Genomic DNA, 14,336 nt, shown 5'->3' on the forward strand with positions numbered 1-14,336 from the left:
TTTACATGAAAGCTGACCACCAGCTGAGAAAAAAACGATACCAGGATGATGCCTGCCGTTGCTGGTTCTATGTCCACCATTAGAATATACCGCCCTAAATCCACCCACTTCTAATGTTTGGAATACATGCAATGTTGTTGTTGTGGTTTTTTTTTTTATTTTGTGCAGCCTGTGGGTTGAATGAAAAAAAGGACCTAACAGAGTCCTCCATTCACTTTGGTCAATGTGGATGAAGAAATCTCTGTCAAAAAAAGTGAAAAAAATATATGCCGACGCATAGAAGCAATCCGCCCACAGACCACCCCGAGCCCCCATGTTTGCACATATACATTCTTTTTTTTTTTTAACTGCAGATGAAAAATCTCCTCCAGCAGCGCTGCACTCACTGCCGTGTATACAGTGGTTAAAATACGTATTGAACATGTCACCATTTTTCTATGTAAATATATTTCCAAAGGTGCTATTGACATGAAATGTTTACCACATGTCAGTAACAACCCATGCAATCCATACATACAAAGAAACCAAAACAAATACGTACAGAAATGTAAGTTGTGTAATGAAATAAAATGACACAGGGAAAAAGTATTGAACACACTAACTGAAATGTATTTATTACTTCGCACAAAATCCTTTGTTGGTAATGACAGCTTCAAGATGCCCCCTGTGTGGAGAAAGTAGTCGCATGCATTGCTCAGGTGTGATTTTCGCCCATTCTTCCACATAAACAGTCTTCAAATCTTGAAGGTTCCCTGTGACTCTTCTATGAACTCTGATCTTTAGTTTCTTCCATACGTTTTCTATTGCTTTCAAGTCAGGTGATTGGCTGGGCCATTCTAGCAGCTTTATTTTCTTTCTTTGAAACCAATTGACAGCTTCCTTGGCTTTGTGTTTGGGATTGTCTTGCTGAAATGTCCACCCTCATTTCATCTTCATCATCCTGGTAGATGGCAGAAGATTTTTATCAGGAATGTCTTGGTACATTTTTCCATTCATCCTTCTTTCAATTGTATGACGTTTGCCAGTATTGTATGCTGAAAAACAGCCCCACATCATGTTTCCACCTCCATACTTCACTGTTGGCATGCTGTTTTTGGGGTAATATGCAGTGCCATTTGACCTCCAAACATGGTGTATATTATGACATCCAAAGAGTTCAGTGTTGGTCTCAGCTCACCAGACTATATTCTCTCAGTATTTCACAGGCTTATCTAAATGTTGTGCAGAAAACTTTAAACAAGCTTCAACATGCTTTTTTCTTCAGCAGTGGAGTCTTGCATGGTGAGTGTGCGCACAGGCCATGGCGGTTCAGTGCATTACTTATTGTTTTCTTTGAAACAATTGTACCTGCTAATTCCAGGTCTTTCTGATGCTCTCCACAAGTGGTCCTTGGCTCTTGGACAACTCTTCTGATTCTTTGCACTCTCAAGTATCGTATGAGGAGCACCTGGTCGTGCACGGTTTATGTTCTTTCCACTTACGGATTTTGGCCACAACAGTGCTCACTGGAATATTCAGAAGTTTAGAAATCTTTCAGTAACCAATTCCATCAGTATGTTTTGAAACCATAAGGTTGCAGAGGTCTTGAGAGAGCTATTTGCTTTTACCCATCGTGAGATGCTTCCTGTGTGACACCATGGTAATGAGACACCTTATTATAGGCAATCATTTGAGACTGAACCAGCTGATATTAATTTGCACTGACAAGGGGCAGGATTGCTTTCTAGTTACTGATGGATTTCAGCTGGTGTCTTAGCTTTCCATATCTCTATATACCACTCTTCCTTCATGTGTTCAATACTTTTTCCCTGCGTCATTCCATTTTATTACACATAACTTCAATAGCACCTTTAGAAATATATTTACCTAGAACAATGGTGATGTGTTCAATACTTATGTTACTTGCTGTATTCTGAGATCAACACCCTCTTGCTGTCAGTGCTGCTAGTGAATGGCGTTTTTGCAATGCAAGCAACGTTTAACAAAACACAGTAACAATAGAACATTAGTGCAATAAAACAACTTTTTTCTATTGAAATCTGTGCCAAAAAAAAGAAAAATCTATATACGCCTAAGCATTGGAGGGATCCACCCACTGACCACTCCAGGCCCCTATGCTTGTGCATATACATTCATTTTTTTTTAAACTGTGAATGAGAAATCTCCTCCTGCAGCACTGCAAGAACTGACATATGTATTATGAAAATATACCCTTCTGCTTTCAGAACAAACAGATCAGTGCTGCAGCTGAATGGCATTCCTGCAAAGGAAACAACAACAGTTAACAATAAAAAAAACAAGAACAAAAGAAACAACTCAATAAAATGGCAACTATTTTTGTGACTTTATTTTTTTAAACTTTTTTTTGTAACTTAACTGTAACCACAAACTTTCCAGGCTGTGATTTTAGGTCTCAAAATGCGATTGCCAGCTTCCGGACTATCTAACATCTTTTGAGACCATGTGTGAATTGTGTGCCTTAGACTGTGTAATGCTGTACCCCATACTAATACACTCCACTAGTGTGTGGTAGTGGTGAAAGCAGTCGTTGAGGCTGAGACCAGATTGGCCAGGACAGGAGGGACAAAAAAAGGGGTATTACGTCTAATTTCATGTCTGCTACAGACACAACATCTTTTTTGGGGTGACTTTTGGGTTGGGGTACCAGGAATGACATCAGGAAATTGACTTTCATGCAGCGAGCTCACTGCATCTGGATTGAGGGTTTGGGCCACAGCACTTTCTGGAAACAAAAGGGCTGTGATGATCTCTTCCTGAAATTTTAGGAAGGATCCACTTCCTCCTGTTTGTAAGGCACAAAAGCGTTTTACAGAGCCATTTGAAATAAATATACAGACACCTTTTTTTGTAGTAGCATCTGGGTTATGGGAATTGAAGTGCGGATTCATCCATCTGGTTGTTGAAGTCCATCCCTCCCATGTTAAGGTTATATTCGCAGACAGAGGGGCTTCTCAACACCAGATATTGTGAAAATTTTAACTGATGTGTCCGCGTGAATGAAAAACAGGACAGAAACATCCCTTTCACTTCACTGTAATCCACAAGCATGCTTTCTCCCCCTTTCTAAATCTGGTTTTTACAAGTCGTTGGGGTAAGCCCCAGCGATTAAGTCGCACGGTGCCACATGAGTAAATTCCAATATCAAATGTCTAAAAAGTGGTATACTTGTATAATAATTAAGCTAAACGAAGGTGCTGGAAGGTGTTGGGGCTGATTCTGCTAATGCTGCATTTTTGGGGACACTATACTATTGGGACCACTAGTAAAGTTCTGATCTAATCAAAGATACTGATCTGTTTAGACACTATGCTAGTAGTCGAGGTTTATTGTGTGACTGAGAGTGGTCCTGGCAATCAAAGGGTTAACTGTGGATGTTGATAATGTGGCAATCTGACGCTACCCATCATCCCCTGTGACACGATTGTAGTGCTCAGTAAAACAAAATATGTACACTATAATAATGACACTGGTGACAGGGCAGCAAAAGGGTCAACTGGGGGACGATCAGGGGGTTAAATGTGTCTAAGTGTTTTAGTGTAAACTATGCTCCTTGTACTCCCAGAAGCTCTGCTCTCTTCTCTCACTGGAACCGAAAAGGGCTCCAGGAGGGAAGATTGCATAATTTCTTCAGGCACAGGCTGATCTGTGATTCTGTATGACCGATCAGCAGGTCCAGACCAGAAATCATTGCCCTGGACCTGATGACTGATCGGTGCTGTACCTAATCACAGCACCCCTGGGCATGACCCCGGTTAGGAGCTTTCCTTAAGCGTAGGTCACTTTTTTATATACGAAATTCTGTGCGGTCGGCAACTGCATAATCATTACCCGCTGCATTCCCCTCTGCATTCTGGCTCCAGCTCAATGCTTTAGAAAGTGCTGATACAAAGTATCCATGTGACAGCCAGGCAGTTAGTGTTTATAAAGTGAGGTCAGCAATGGCAACCTCTCTTTTTCTGATATGTTTTCTTTCAGTTACCAATATATCACTGGACTTACTACATCAAGCTTTCATTAAAATGTATCATTGTGTGCCTAGGTTTCTGACAAGTGTACTTTAACCTCTTCCCGTCCCATGCCGATAAACGGCCGGACAGGAGCATTACCGATGCAGGGGGATGTTTCTAAACGTCCCCCCGCATCCACTGCCTGGTAGCGCGCAGCGCCACAATCTGTGCCCGCTGTGTCCACTGGAACAAAGATCGATGTACGGGACCGCTGTGTGAGGTCCCAATTCATGTGATCAGTGATTGGCCAATCAGTGATCACATGCACAGTAGTAAACAAGATGTCACTTCCTGACATTGTTTACTACTTGTGAATTCTGTGAATGATCACAGAGGTTACATGATACAAGGCCATTCACAACAGCCTTATACCATGTGATAAGCTGTGACCAATTACAGTTCTCTCAGCATTTCTCAATGGCTGCAGGAATGCAGCCAGAGAGGAGAAATTATTGCTTTTACACCCTTTATGGGGGTAAAAGTAATCGGTGTAAAAAATTAAAAAAAATCTTCATCACCCCCCACAAGTAGTACAGTGTCACTATGGTCACACTGTACTGCTAGGGTGACAGTATGTAAAAATAAACACATAATATTAAATTAAAAATGTAGAAAAAAGAAGTGTGAAAAGTTATATTTTTTTTTATAAACTGATTTGGGTTATTTTGAAAAAAAATGTATAATTATATTTTTATAAACTTATTTGGGGTTTTTTATTTACCAAAAATATAGCTGAATACATTGTGGCCAAGATTTACGAAGAAAGATTATTTATTTGCAAAATGTTATAAGAAAAACACTTTTTGTTTTCAAAAGTGTTGGTCTTTTTTCATTTATATAGCAAAAAAATTGAAATCCCAGTGGTGAATAAACACCACCAAAAGAAAGTTGTATCTGTCTCAGAAAAAAAATTTCACTTGGGTACAGTGTTGCATGACAGCGCAATTGTCATTCAAAGTGTGACAGCGCTGAAAGCTAAAAATTGGCCTGGGCTGGAAGGGGGTGAAAGTGTCCGGACTTAAAGTGGTTAAGACATGCATATATCACAGTCAAGCTCTTACCATAAAATTGTGGGTATAGGATCATTTTTAATTCCGAAGCTGCCAACTAAATTTAACTCTCTTGCTGCCATACATCATGGCAATTAAAAGGTTAAAGCAAGCTCATGTGAGCATGTTTTAGTTTTAATCAGGAAGTTCTGGGAAGCTGTAAAGCAAACCATTGAGTTTTACAGACATACTGCAAACGTGTAACAACCCCCAACAAACACACACACACACACACACCTACCTCCTGACCACTTCTGGGTTCAGAGCTGTAAAAAATAAATGATTGGTTAGAGAAACCTCAAACTGAACACAGTTTGTGCTTGATCTGCTTTAGGCAAAGGGATTGGAGACATTAGGGGTCTTACAGACAGCATGCCTTCATAAAGAGTACCAGTCAGGTACCATTTAAAGGACTCCTTTAATTTGTCACCGCATTCAGTAGTATATTTTTAAAAGACCCGCTTATAATTTAATTCTAATACTCCACAGGGCACTCCGGGGTGTCACCATGGGTGTTGTTTTGCCTTTTTTCTTCTAGCACAGCAGGCTCTATTGAGGTGGATTTGTACTTAATGCAAATCAGGTCAAATGGTGCCGCCCAAATGAAAAGGTTGTGTTGGACATGAATGCCCATACATGTCCTAAGGCTAATTTAAAGCCTTGTCTTTTAGATTCATTTTAAGTAGGTTTTACATACTGTACCATACATCCCTATGAGCTATAACAATGTTACTTTGCAGATTACACCACCTCCATCCCTCTCTGAACCTTTGAAAGAACTTTTTCGACAACAGGAAGTTGTACGGATGAAACTCCGCTTGCAGCACAGCATAGAAAGAGTAAGTGTTAACGTTACTTTGAATGCACATGGTAATTGTGAACTTGAATAAGTTCTAATTTGCTGAGTTGGGCTTTAAGGCCAGCTTAAAGTGGCTGTAAACCTCAAACATGAAATATGAACAAAGCATATCTTTATATAGTGTATACTTGTCTCAATTAAGAGCACTATGGGGTTGATTTACTAAAACTGGAGAGTGAAAATCTGGTGCCGCTCTGCATAGAATCCAATCGGCTTCCAGGTTTTTTTGTGAAAGCTTAATTGAACAAGCTGATGTTAGAAGCTGCTTGGCTAACATGCACAACTGCACCAGATTTTGCACTCTGTAGTTTTAGTAAATCAACCCCTAAGTTTAATTTCTGTCCACTGCCTCGTTCTTCTGTTTGGCTCTGAGGAAGAGGTTGTGTCCTCGAAACGCGTTAGCCAGTTGGCCATCCAGGGTTCCATCTTATGGACTCAGATGTTGTTTGGATCATACATCTTGTTCAGTTTGACATGCCTGTGTTTTTTCTGTCTATTGTGAGTATGATACTTACTTTGTTTCTTCATTAAATATTTTAAACAATAATGCACTAGGTCGGTGTGCCCTTTTTCTGTTTCTCCATTTGCATAAAGTGTTATTTAATCCAGGACCCTGCATTCACTATATCTGGCCTCCCACAGTATACACAACATGGAAATGCAATTATTTTGCTGGCTGTTACAGCGGTCACGTGATCGGAAAGCTCCTGATTGCAACTAGTGATTGGTAGCCTTCCATGAGTCACTGGTTAATGGGAGCGTGCAAGGCGTGTGCTCTTGGCATGTTTATTTACATCGTGTGCGCAAATATGTGGCCTATTGGCATCAAGGCCCAGCATACCTATTACATATTTGCATACCCGTCAGTGCCAGGTTAAAGTGTTACTAAACCCAGGACCCTGCATTCACTGTATCTGGTCTCCCACAGTACACACAACATGGAAATGCAATTATTTTAGTAAATATAAACCGCTAAATACCTTTTCTCATCAGCAGTATGTAGCAGTCTTGTGACTTCTATCAGTGTCCAGCAGAGCTCTGGTTAAAGCTTGTAGGAAGAGTTTTTATTCTCCTCGGATTGTCCTATGAGGTTGCAGGTCACCTGACCCTCTGTCTGGACATTATGATTGGCCTTGTGCTGATTACATGCACTCTCCCAAAAAAGAAAAAAAAAAAAAACTCCCTACCAATACACACCAAACTGAGCATGTGCAGCTTGCCCCCAAGGCTCTGTTTCATCAGAAGATGGATTAGGAACAGTAGAAAAAGGGGAGGATCAGAGAAGAGAGGATCAAATGTCCTTTTCACACAATGTGTAGGATTAACCCCTTAGGTTCCACCGTGAGTATAACAATCATGCTTTACTGCATATACAGACTGATTTTACTGTTGTGGATTTAGTCCCTGGTTACACTGATCCGGCTTTGAAATCGTGTGACTTCACTGGAAGTCGCACGATTTCAAAGTCGGATGTCATTCCAACTTGAGTTATGACATGCAAGACATCTGCAGCTTGTAAGACTCAGATGTCTATACAAGTTGCACCTGAAGTAGTGCATGCACTGCTTTAGAAATCGATCCGGCTCCAACCAAGTCAGAATTGCACCGATATGACTGCTTTTGTGGGCAATAGGGTGCGACTTGCCATGCTATTTGAAACTCGCATGGCAAGTCGCACCCGGTATCACTGGGCACTTAGTAACACTTTCATAAAAGACCGATTGATGAAGAACCATTCATGAATAATTGTGTTTTGATTTATCTCAAAACATTCCTGTGGCACTTGTACCGGCATGTTTATGGCTGTATGAATACACAGACGTACACTGGCAGCTGTGAAAAGTGAAGAACCGCATTTCTGCTCCTCGTCACAGCTTCGGAAACCATTACACAGTGGAGATAGATCACTATAGCCGTGGCTTATCTATTTTCATAAACAAGCATTTAAATGCTTTTTTATACTCTGTAGGACTAGTGCGCATTTTTTGTTTTGTATGCTTTCACTTTTCATAACATTTCTTTTGAACGTTTTAGGAAAAGCTCATTGTGTCCAATGAACAAGAGGTTTTGCGTGTCCACTACAGAGCAGCCAGGACATTGGCTAATCAGTCCCTTCCATTTAGTGCCTGCACAGTATTATTAGATGCTGAAGTGTACAATGTTCCACAGGAGTCACAGGTATTTTACTTTGTTACATTTTATTTGTTGGACAATGGTGGCTACCCTAACATAACCATGATAGTCTGAAGTACCAATTTACGAAAACAAGCTATATGAAATGTATCTTTTTTTTTTTTTCCACACCAATTCCCCCTCCCAATGCCTTTTATCATAATACTATGTAGCAGTTATTGCTGATACACCACTGTTGGTGACATTATTTAAAGCACCAGTGCCACTAGCACTAAATTTTATACAAAATATACATTAAGTCTTTATTTTTTTAACAACAAATTATTTTGCTTACTTCAGTCTCATGGTTTAAGCAGGTAAAAAAAAATGTATCTGGTATCAATTCACCCCCTAAACACCTCCCCAGCCCCCCCCCCCCCCCCCCGGCTGCCCACAGCATGCGTTAAATACTTGTTTAGTGTAGGGGTAAGGAATATGGTGAAATACTTCCTGTATTCCTTACCCCTATAGGCTTTCTACCCTCTGCATGATTGGTCTTCTAAAGCCACTCTGCGACTCTCCTTCAGTTATAATCTTTCTGCTTTCATCACAATACAATGCCCGACCAGCGGTCCTGCATTTTAAGTGATGTTTTTAGTATTGGCCAATAAGATGCTTTTCATCATGGGCCTTCCTGCAGGAGAATGCGAAAAACTTGAAAAAGTGTTTCTTTTTATTTCACTCCCCTAGACTTGACAGTTAATTTGCTCAAGGAGCAACTAAATAGTATCTATTCAACGCTAACTTGAGTTAAGCTTTGAAATGATTAATTGGGAAATTCCGTGTTGCAGATTTCTAGACCCTTTCAGAAAAGGTCATCCACAGCCACCAATCAGGTTCAAAATGAAATTTTTTACCATGCAGGTTAGAAAATGTAAAGGCTCTTATTACTTACTTTGGATAATGCTTCCATTTTTATTTACGAAAATGGTAACCTTGTTCATATTGAGAAATAGAAACCCCATGCAGTGTGTGTGCATAGTGATATGTACATGAGGGTTACAAGTGAGTAACTGGGTTATCAGCAAATGAGTGAGCGGATGGATCCATAGAATGGTTGAACTAAACAGAATCTAGACATTTAAAGTTGGCATGTCTATATGGAAAATTTAAAGTGTTGTAAAAAACAACATATGTACCACCATGTATAATTATTGCTAACATACATTTAAAGTTTTCTTATAAGATGTTTAATAATAAAACGAAATGTAAATTGACAGAAATAATACACAATCGGTGAGGATCTCAACCTGTGTGGCTTCATATTTTTTCCTCCATGTTTTACATGGCCATTTGAAATGATTGTCATGAATAACGATGTTGTGTTGGGCCCACAAATTACTTTCCATCAATCTTTTTCCAAAATAGATAACGACAGGACAATTTGGCATACGTGATGTGGATGAAAAAAGAAAAGTAAAGGTAACTCAGAAGAAAATAAACCTAGATGTACTGGTGCTGTAAATAAGCTGTCACATTCCCATACTGGGCAATTATCTTGTCACATTACTTACTGAACTAAAGGATTTTTATTGAATGCAACTGTTTTCATTTTTTTAAAGATTTTGTTAAAATATACATATATACATAAAATATACAAAGATACATGTTTCAAATGTGTAGTTCTATTTACAATATTCCTGTAGAGCTAAAAGTGATAAAAAAAAGCTTCCCATTTTTTTAAGATTAAAATATCAAACATGTTATACTTACCTGTTCCGTGCAATGGCTTTGCACAGAACAGCCCTGATCCTCCTCTTCTCAGGTCCCCCGCCAGTGGTCTCGGCTCCTCCTCTTCTCCTTGTGCCACCATAGAGAGCAGCTTCCTATGGTGACTGATGTAGGATAATAAAACATAACCATGCGGTGAATTTACAAAAGAGCAGGGGATTTATTAACCACTTGCTGACTGCCCATAGCACTTTTACTGCAGGCGGTAGGCATATGCAGGCAAAGTGATGTACCCGTACATCATTTTGCATGTACTGACATGGGGCAGGTGTTGGGGGCATCGGGGCAGCATAATGTGAATCTCAGGACTCGGTGATCATGTGATCGCTATGTGCCACCCCCCACTGTAGTACAGTGTTAACATTGAAAGTATTAAAAAAAAATTAAAGATAAAGTTTAAAAAAAAAAAAATTGTAAATAATCTTCAATATTTTTTTTGTTGTCACCAACCAGTCAGTGTTCGTAATTACTGCCACACCAGTCATATCATAATGCTGTACTGCACTGGTGACAGTATGTTAAAAAAAAAAAAAATGTGAAGAAAAAAAAAACATTTTATTTCATTTCATCATTTGATCACATTACAAGGTAAAATCACTGTGGCCTTTTACCACGTGATCAGCTGTGTCCAATGACACAGCTGATCACAAAGTAAATACAGTTGCCGGTTATCGGCAGCATTTTTCTCACGCTGTCACAGTATGAGGAGAGTAATGCCAATAAACGGCAAGTGTCACAGAGGACATCTGCTTTGTATATCAGTGCAGCCCCAATAGTGACCAGCAGTGGCGCCCATCAGTGTTGCATATCAGTGCAGCACCGTTGGTGCCTCCTCATCAATTCCCATCAGTGCTGCCGACAAGTGCCGCCTCATCAACGCACATCAGTGAAGGAGAAAATTGACCTGTTTGCAAAATTGTACAATACAGACAAAGACCTTTTTTTGCTCTTTTTTTCGTTTATAGCCCAGTGGCGATTAAATACCACCAAAAGAAAGCTCTATGTGGAAAAAAAAAAGAAAATTTCATATGGGTACAGTGTTGCATAACTACGCAATTGTCATTCAAAGTGCAACAGTGCTGAAAGCTGAAAATTGGCCTGGGCAGGAAGAGGGTAAAAGTGCCCTGTAGGCAAGTGGTTAAATACATCAGACTATGTACTGTCCTGACATTTTAAGGTCGTCAAGAAATGAGATCAGCAATCAGTACATCAGGATTGAATTTGAAAAAATTATATATCATTGTTTGTGGACATAACTCTCCTACAGCCTAAATAATATACACTGATTGGGATTTTTTTTTTTTTTTACCAAAGACATGTAGCAGAATACATTTTGGCCTAAATTTATGAACCAATTAGTTTTTTTTTATTGGATATGTTTTAGAATAGAAAATAGAAAATATTTTTTTTTCAAAATGTTCAGTCTTTTCATTCATTTATATAATAAATAAAAACCTTAGTGGGGGTCAAATACCACCAAAAGAGCTCTATATTAGTGTAAATAAAAATATTTAAATCTAATTTTTATACAGCATTTCATGACCGTGTAATTGCCACTTAAAATAACCCTGTGCCAAATAGAAAAAAAATGGCCTTGTCATGAAGGGGGTAAAATCTTCCGGAATGGTTAATATCAGCTGCAGCTGGGAGCAAGTTCAGCACTTGCTCATAGAAAGAGAGCACTCGGGCTTCTTTACTTCTTTATATAAAAATCCTTGACCGTAAATTTCTAATATGGTACAATATGATTGGTTGTCAAGACATATATCAATATAATTAACATAAATAAAACAATAATGGACATCTGCACCTGCAGACACAATGTCTGTGAACTGTGTCTTGAAAAAAAAAAAAAGTACCAATATGAAACTGGTGTAATCTAGAGTTCAACTTTTAAATATACATATTTTACTCTTTAGGTTTCTAAAAATAACCATTGCTTAACAATAACTATTACTAGTTAGTATTTAATTATATACGCTAATTATTATCAATATGATGAAATATATGGATGAATATGAACATTCTACTACATGGCACACATGCAGGCCCGCTGTCTGTGTCTGTTGCCACAGACAGCGGGGCTCTGCTCCTCCCCCGCTCCCTTGTCATAGGATCTGATTGACAGGTGCATGTCCATCTACCCAGTGAGGAGAGACGGAGTCGGGAGAGGTGTTGCTCTCGTGCACATTGTTGGATTGAGTTTGGGTTCAGGTAAGTATAAGGGGGCTGGGGGGGAACCTCGATAGCAGAATGTTTTTTTTACCTCAATGCATAGAATGCATTAAGGTAAAACACCTTAAGGCTCTAGAACCACCTAAAATCTGGGATTTTTCTAAAAATATCCTTGCAGTGGGACCCTTCCTGCACTGCAAGGTTTATATGCTTGTTACGTTTTAAAGAAATACGCTGTAATACTAGCCTTATCCCTGTCTCTCCTGTTCGATGCTCTGGTTTGTGGGCGGGGGCGGGCCCTCCCTCCCATCCTTGACAGGCTGCTGATTTGGTTTATCCTTCACATTAACATATCAATCTTAGCCCTCTGTGTTCTTTGATCCTTTGAATGCAGGAGCCCTAGCCAGACATTACTTAAATCTTGTGTACAGGAAGTCTGGATGTTTTAAGTATTGGCCAATGGGATACTTTTCATTCTATTACGTCAGCACACTAGTAGCTGATTCCAACCTTCAGCCTAAGTTGTGAGTAGGTTTCCATGTAGTTAGCAGCATAAAATAAAAAAGTTATTCCTTTGTACAGTAGCACAGTTTTATTTAATATTTGGAAGACAGCCAAAGCTTGGCAATTGAAACAGATGAAATTCTAAAGAACACTGCCACCCAGAGGCCAAACCATTTTAGCCTAAATTAACCATTGTAGCAATATACTGTAAATCAGTGTTTTCTGTATAGTTATCAACATCAAATGCTTTTACTTTCTATGTATTTCCAGTATGATATAAAATGGTATTTTGTATGTACATCTTGTTGCATATCTTCTGATGAACTCCAATAGCTTTCATGCCTGTATATACCCCTATGAAGCAAAGCAATTTTTACATTTCTGCTATGGCCTGTTTATTCTGTAGTATCTTTGTCATGGTCTGAGGTAACAGTATAAAACATATTTAAGAGTTATTTACTAAAACTTGAGAGTGCATAATCTGCAGCCATGCATGCTAGCCAATCGGCTTCAAATTTCAGCTTGTTCAATTAAACTTTGACAATAAAATTTGGAAGCTGATTGGTTTCTTTGCAGAGCTGCACCAGATTTTGCTCTTCCGTGTTTTAGTAAATAAACCCTGTTGTTTTGTTGGTTTTGTTGTTTGTTTTTCAGAAAACAAACAAGAATTTATTTTGGTGATAATTCCTTCCAAATTGTGTTTTCTGTTTGTTATACAATCCATATACAGTATAAAAAACTAAAAAAAAACAAAACTATAAATACTTTTTTGTACTTTGTTCAGTGTTGGCTTAATAATAGCTGTACTATGGATAACAAGTGTAAATGTATTCAATAGATTGTCCTGTTTACAATTACTCTAAATGGATAATTTACACACAGCTTTGCAAAATTATTTCACATTACAATAGTTTTTTTTTTTTTTCAGTTTTGCACTTTTTATGGAATGCCAAAGCAATTAATGAACAAACCAAATAGAAATTAAATAAATAAGTTTAATTTCAAATAGTGAGAGGAAAAAAAAATCTGCAAGAACATACCAGCTTTGGGGAGAAGGAAAATATGGCACTGATTAGGACTGTTTAGGGTAAACAAGTGGTTAAATATAAACTATTTTTATTAACCACCTCCCGCCCACCATATAAGGAAATGATGGGTGCAAGGTGTTTCTCTCGTTCTGGGAGGATGTCATATGACATCTTCCCATTCTAAGCGCACATGCACGGCTCGGGGAGCGCAGCGGATCACTGATCAACGGAAAGAGCTGAAGATTTCAGCTCGGTCATGTGATCAGCTGTGTCCAATCACAGCTGATCTCATGTAAATAAGGAAATGCTTGTTATCGGCACTTCTCTCCTCACGAGCTGTCATGCTGACAGCTCGAGAGGAGAGGAGAGCCGGTAATCTGCTTTCCTCAGAGGGGACATGTACACAGATCATCAGGTTCACTGATGATCAGTGTAGCCCCAGCAGTGCCACCTGTCAGTGTCCATCAATGCCAGCTGTCAGTGCCACATCAATGCCACATCAGTACCTACCAGTGCACATCAATGCCACATATCAGTGCTCATCTGAGCTGCCTTTTAGTGTCACCTATCAGTGCCAGTCAGTGCTACCTATCAATGCCAGTCAGTGCTGCCAATCAGTGCCACCTAACAGTGCCGCCTATCAGTGCCATATATGAGTGATGGCTGTCAATGCCCATCAGTGCCACCTACCAGTGCCTCCTTATCAGTGCCCATCACTGCAGCATCATTAGCACATATCAGTGAAGGAGAAAAATCACTTATTTACAAAATTTTAAAACAAAAACTAAGA

General features: G+C 39.2%; 1 protein-coding gene across 6 annotated transcripts in view; it reads left to right on the forward strand.

Moving 5' to 3' along the window:
* The window catches only part of ANKRD12 (ankyrin repeat domain 12), a 179,822-nt gene that overhangs the window by 150,406 nt on the left and 15,080 nt on the right, over positions 1–14,336 (forward strand). For 4 of the 6 annotated variants that reach the window (XM_089670995.1, XM_089670996.1, XM_089670994.1 and 1 more), the window contains 3 exons: positions 5,818–5,916; positions 7,971–8,114; positions 9,477–9,530. In XM_089670995.1, coding sequence (XP_089527121.1) covers positions 5,818–5,916; positions 7,971–8,114; positions 9,477–9,530 — 297 coding nt within the window. The remainder of the gene's footprint in view (positions 1–5,817; positions 5,917–7,970; positions 8,115–9,476; positions 9,531–14,336) is intronic. The other 2 variants (XM_089670997.1, XM_089670999.1) reach the window with 1 other exon arrangement.

This window comes from Staurois parvus, unplaced genomic scaffold (assembly GCF_062004578.1).
Source record: "Staurois parvus isolate SC_StPar_1 unplaced genomic scaffold, SC_StPar_1.0 ptg000097l, whole genome shotgun sequence".
In the NCBI taxonomy this organism is placed as follows: domain Eukaryota; kingdom Metazoa; phylum Chordata; class Amphibia; order Anura; family Ranidae; genus Staurois; species Staurois parvus.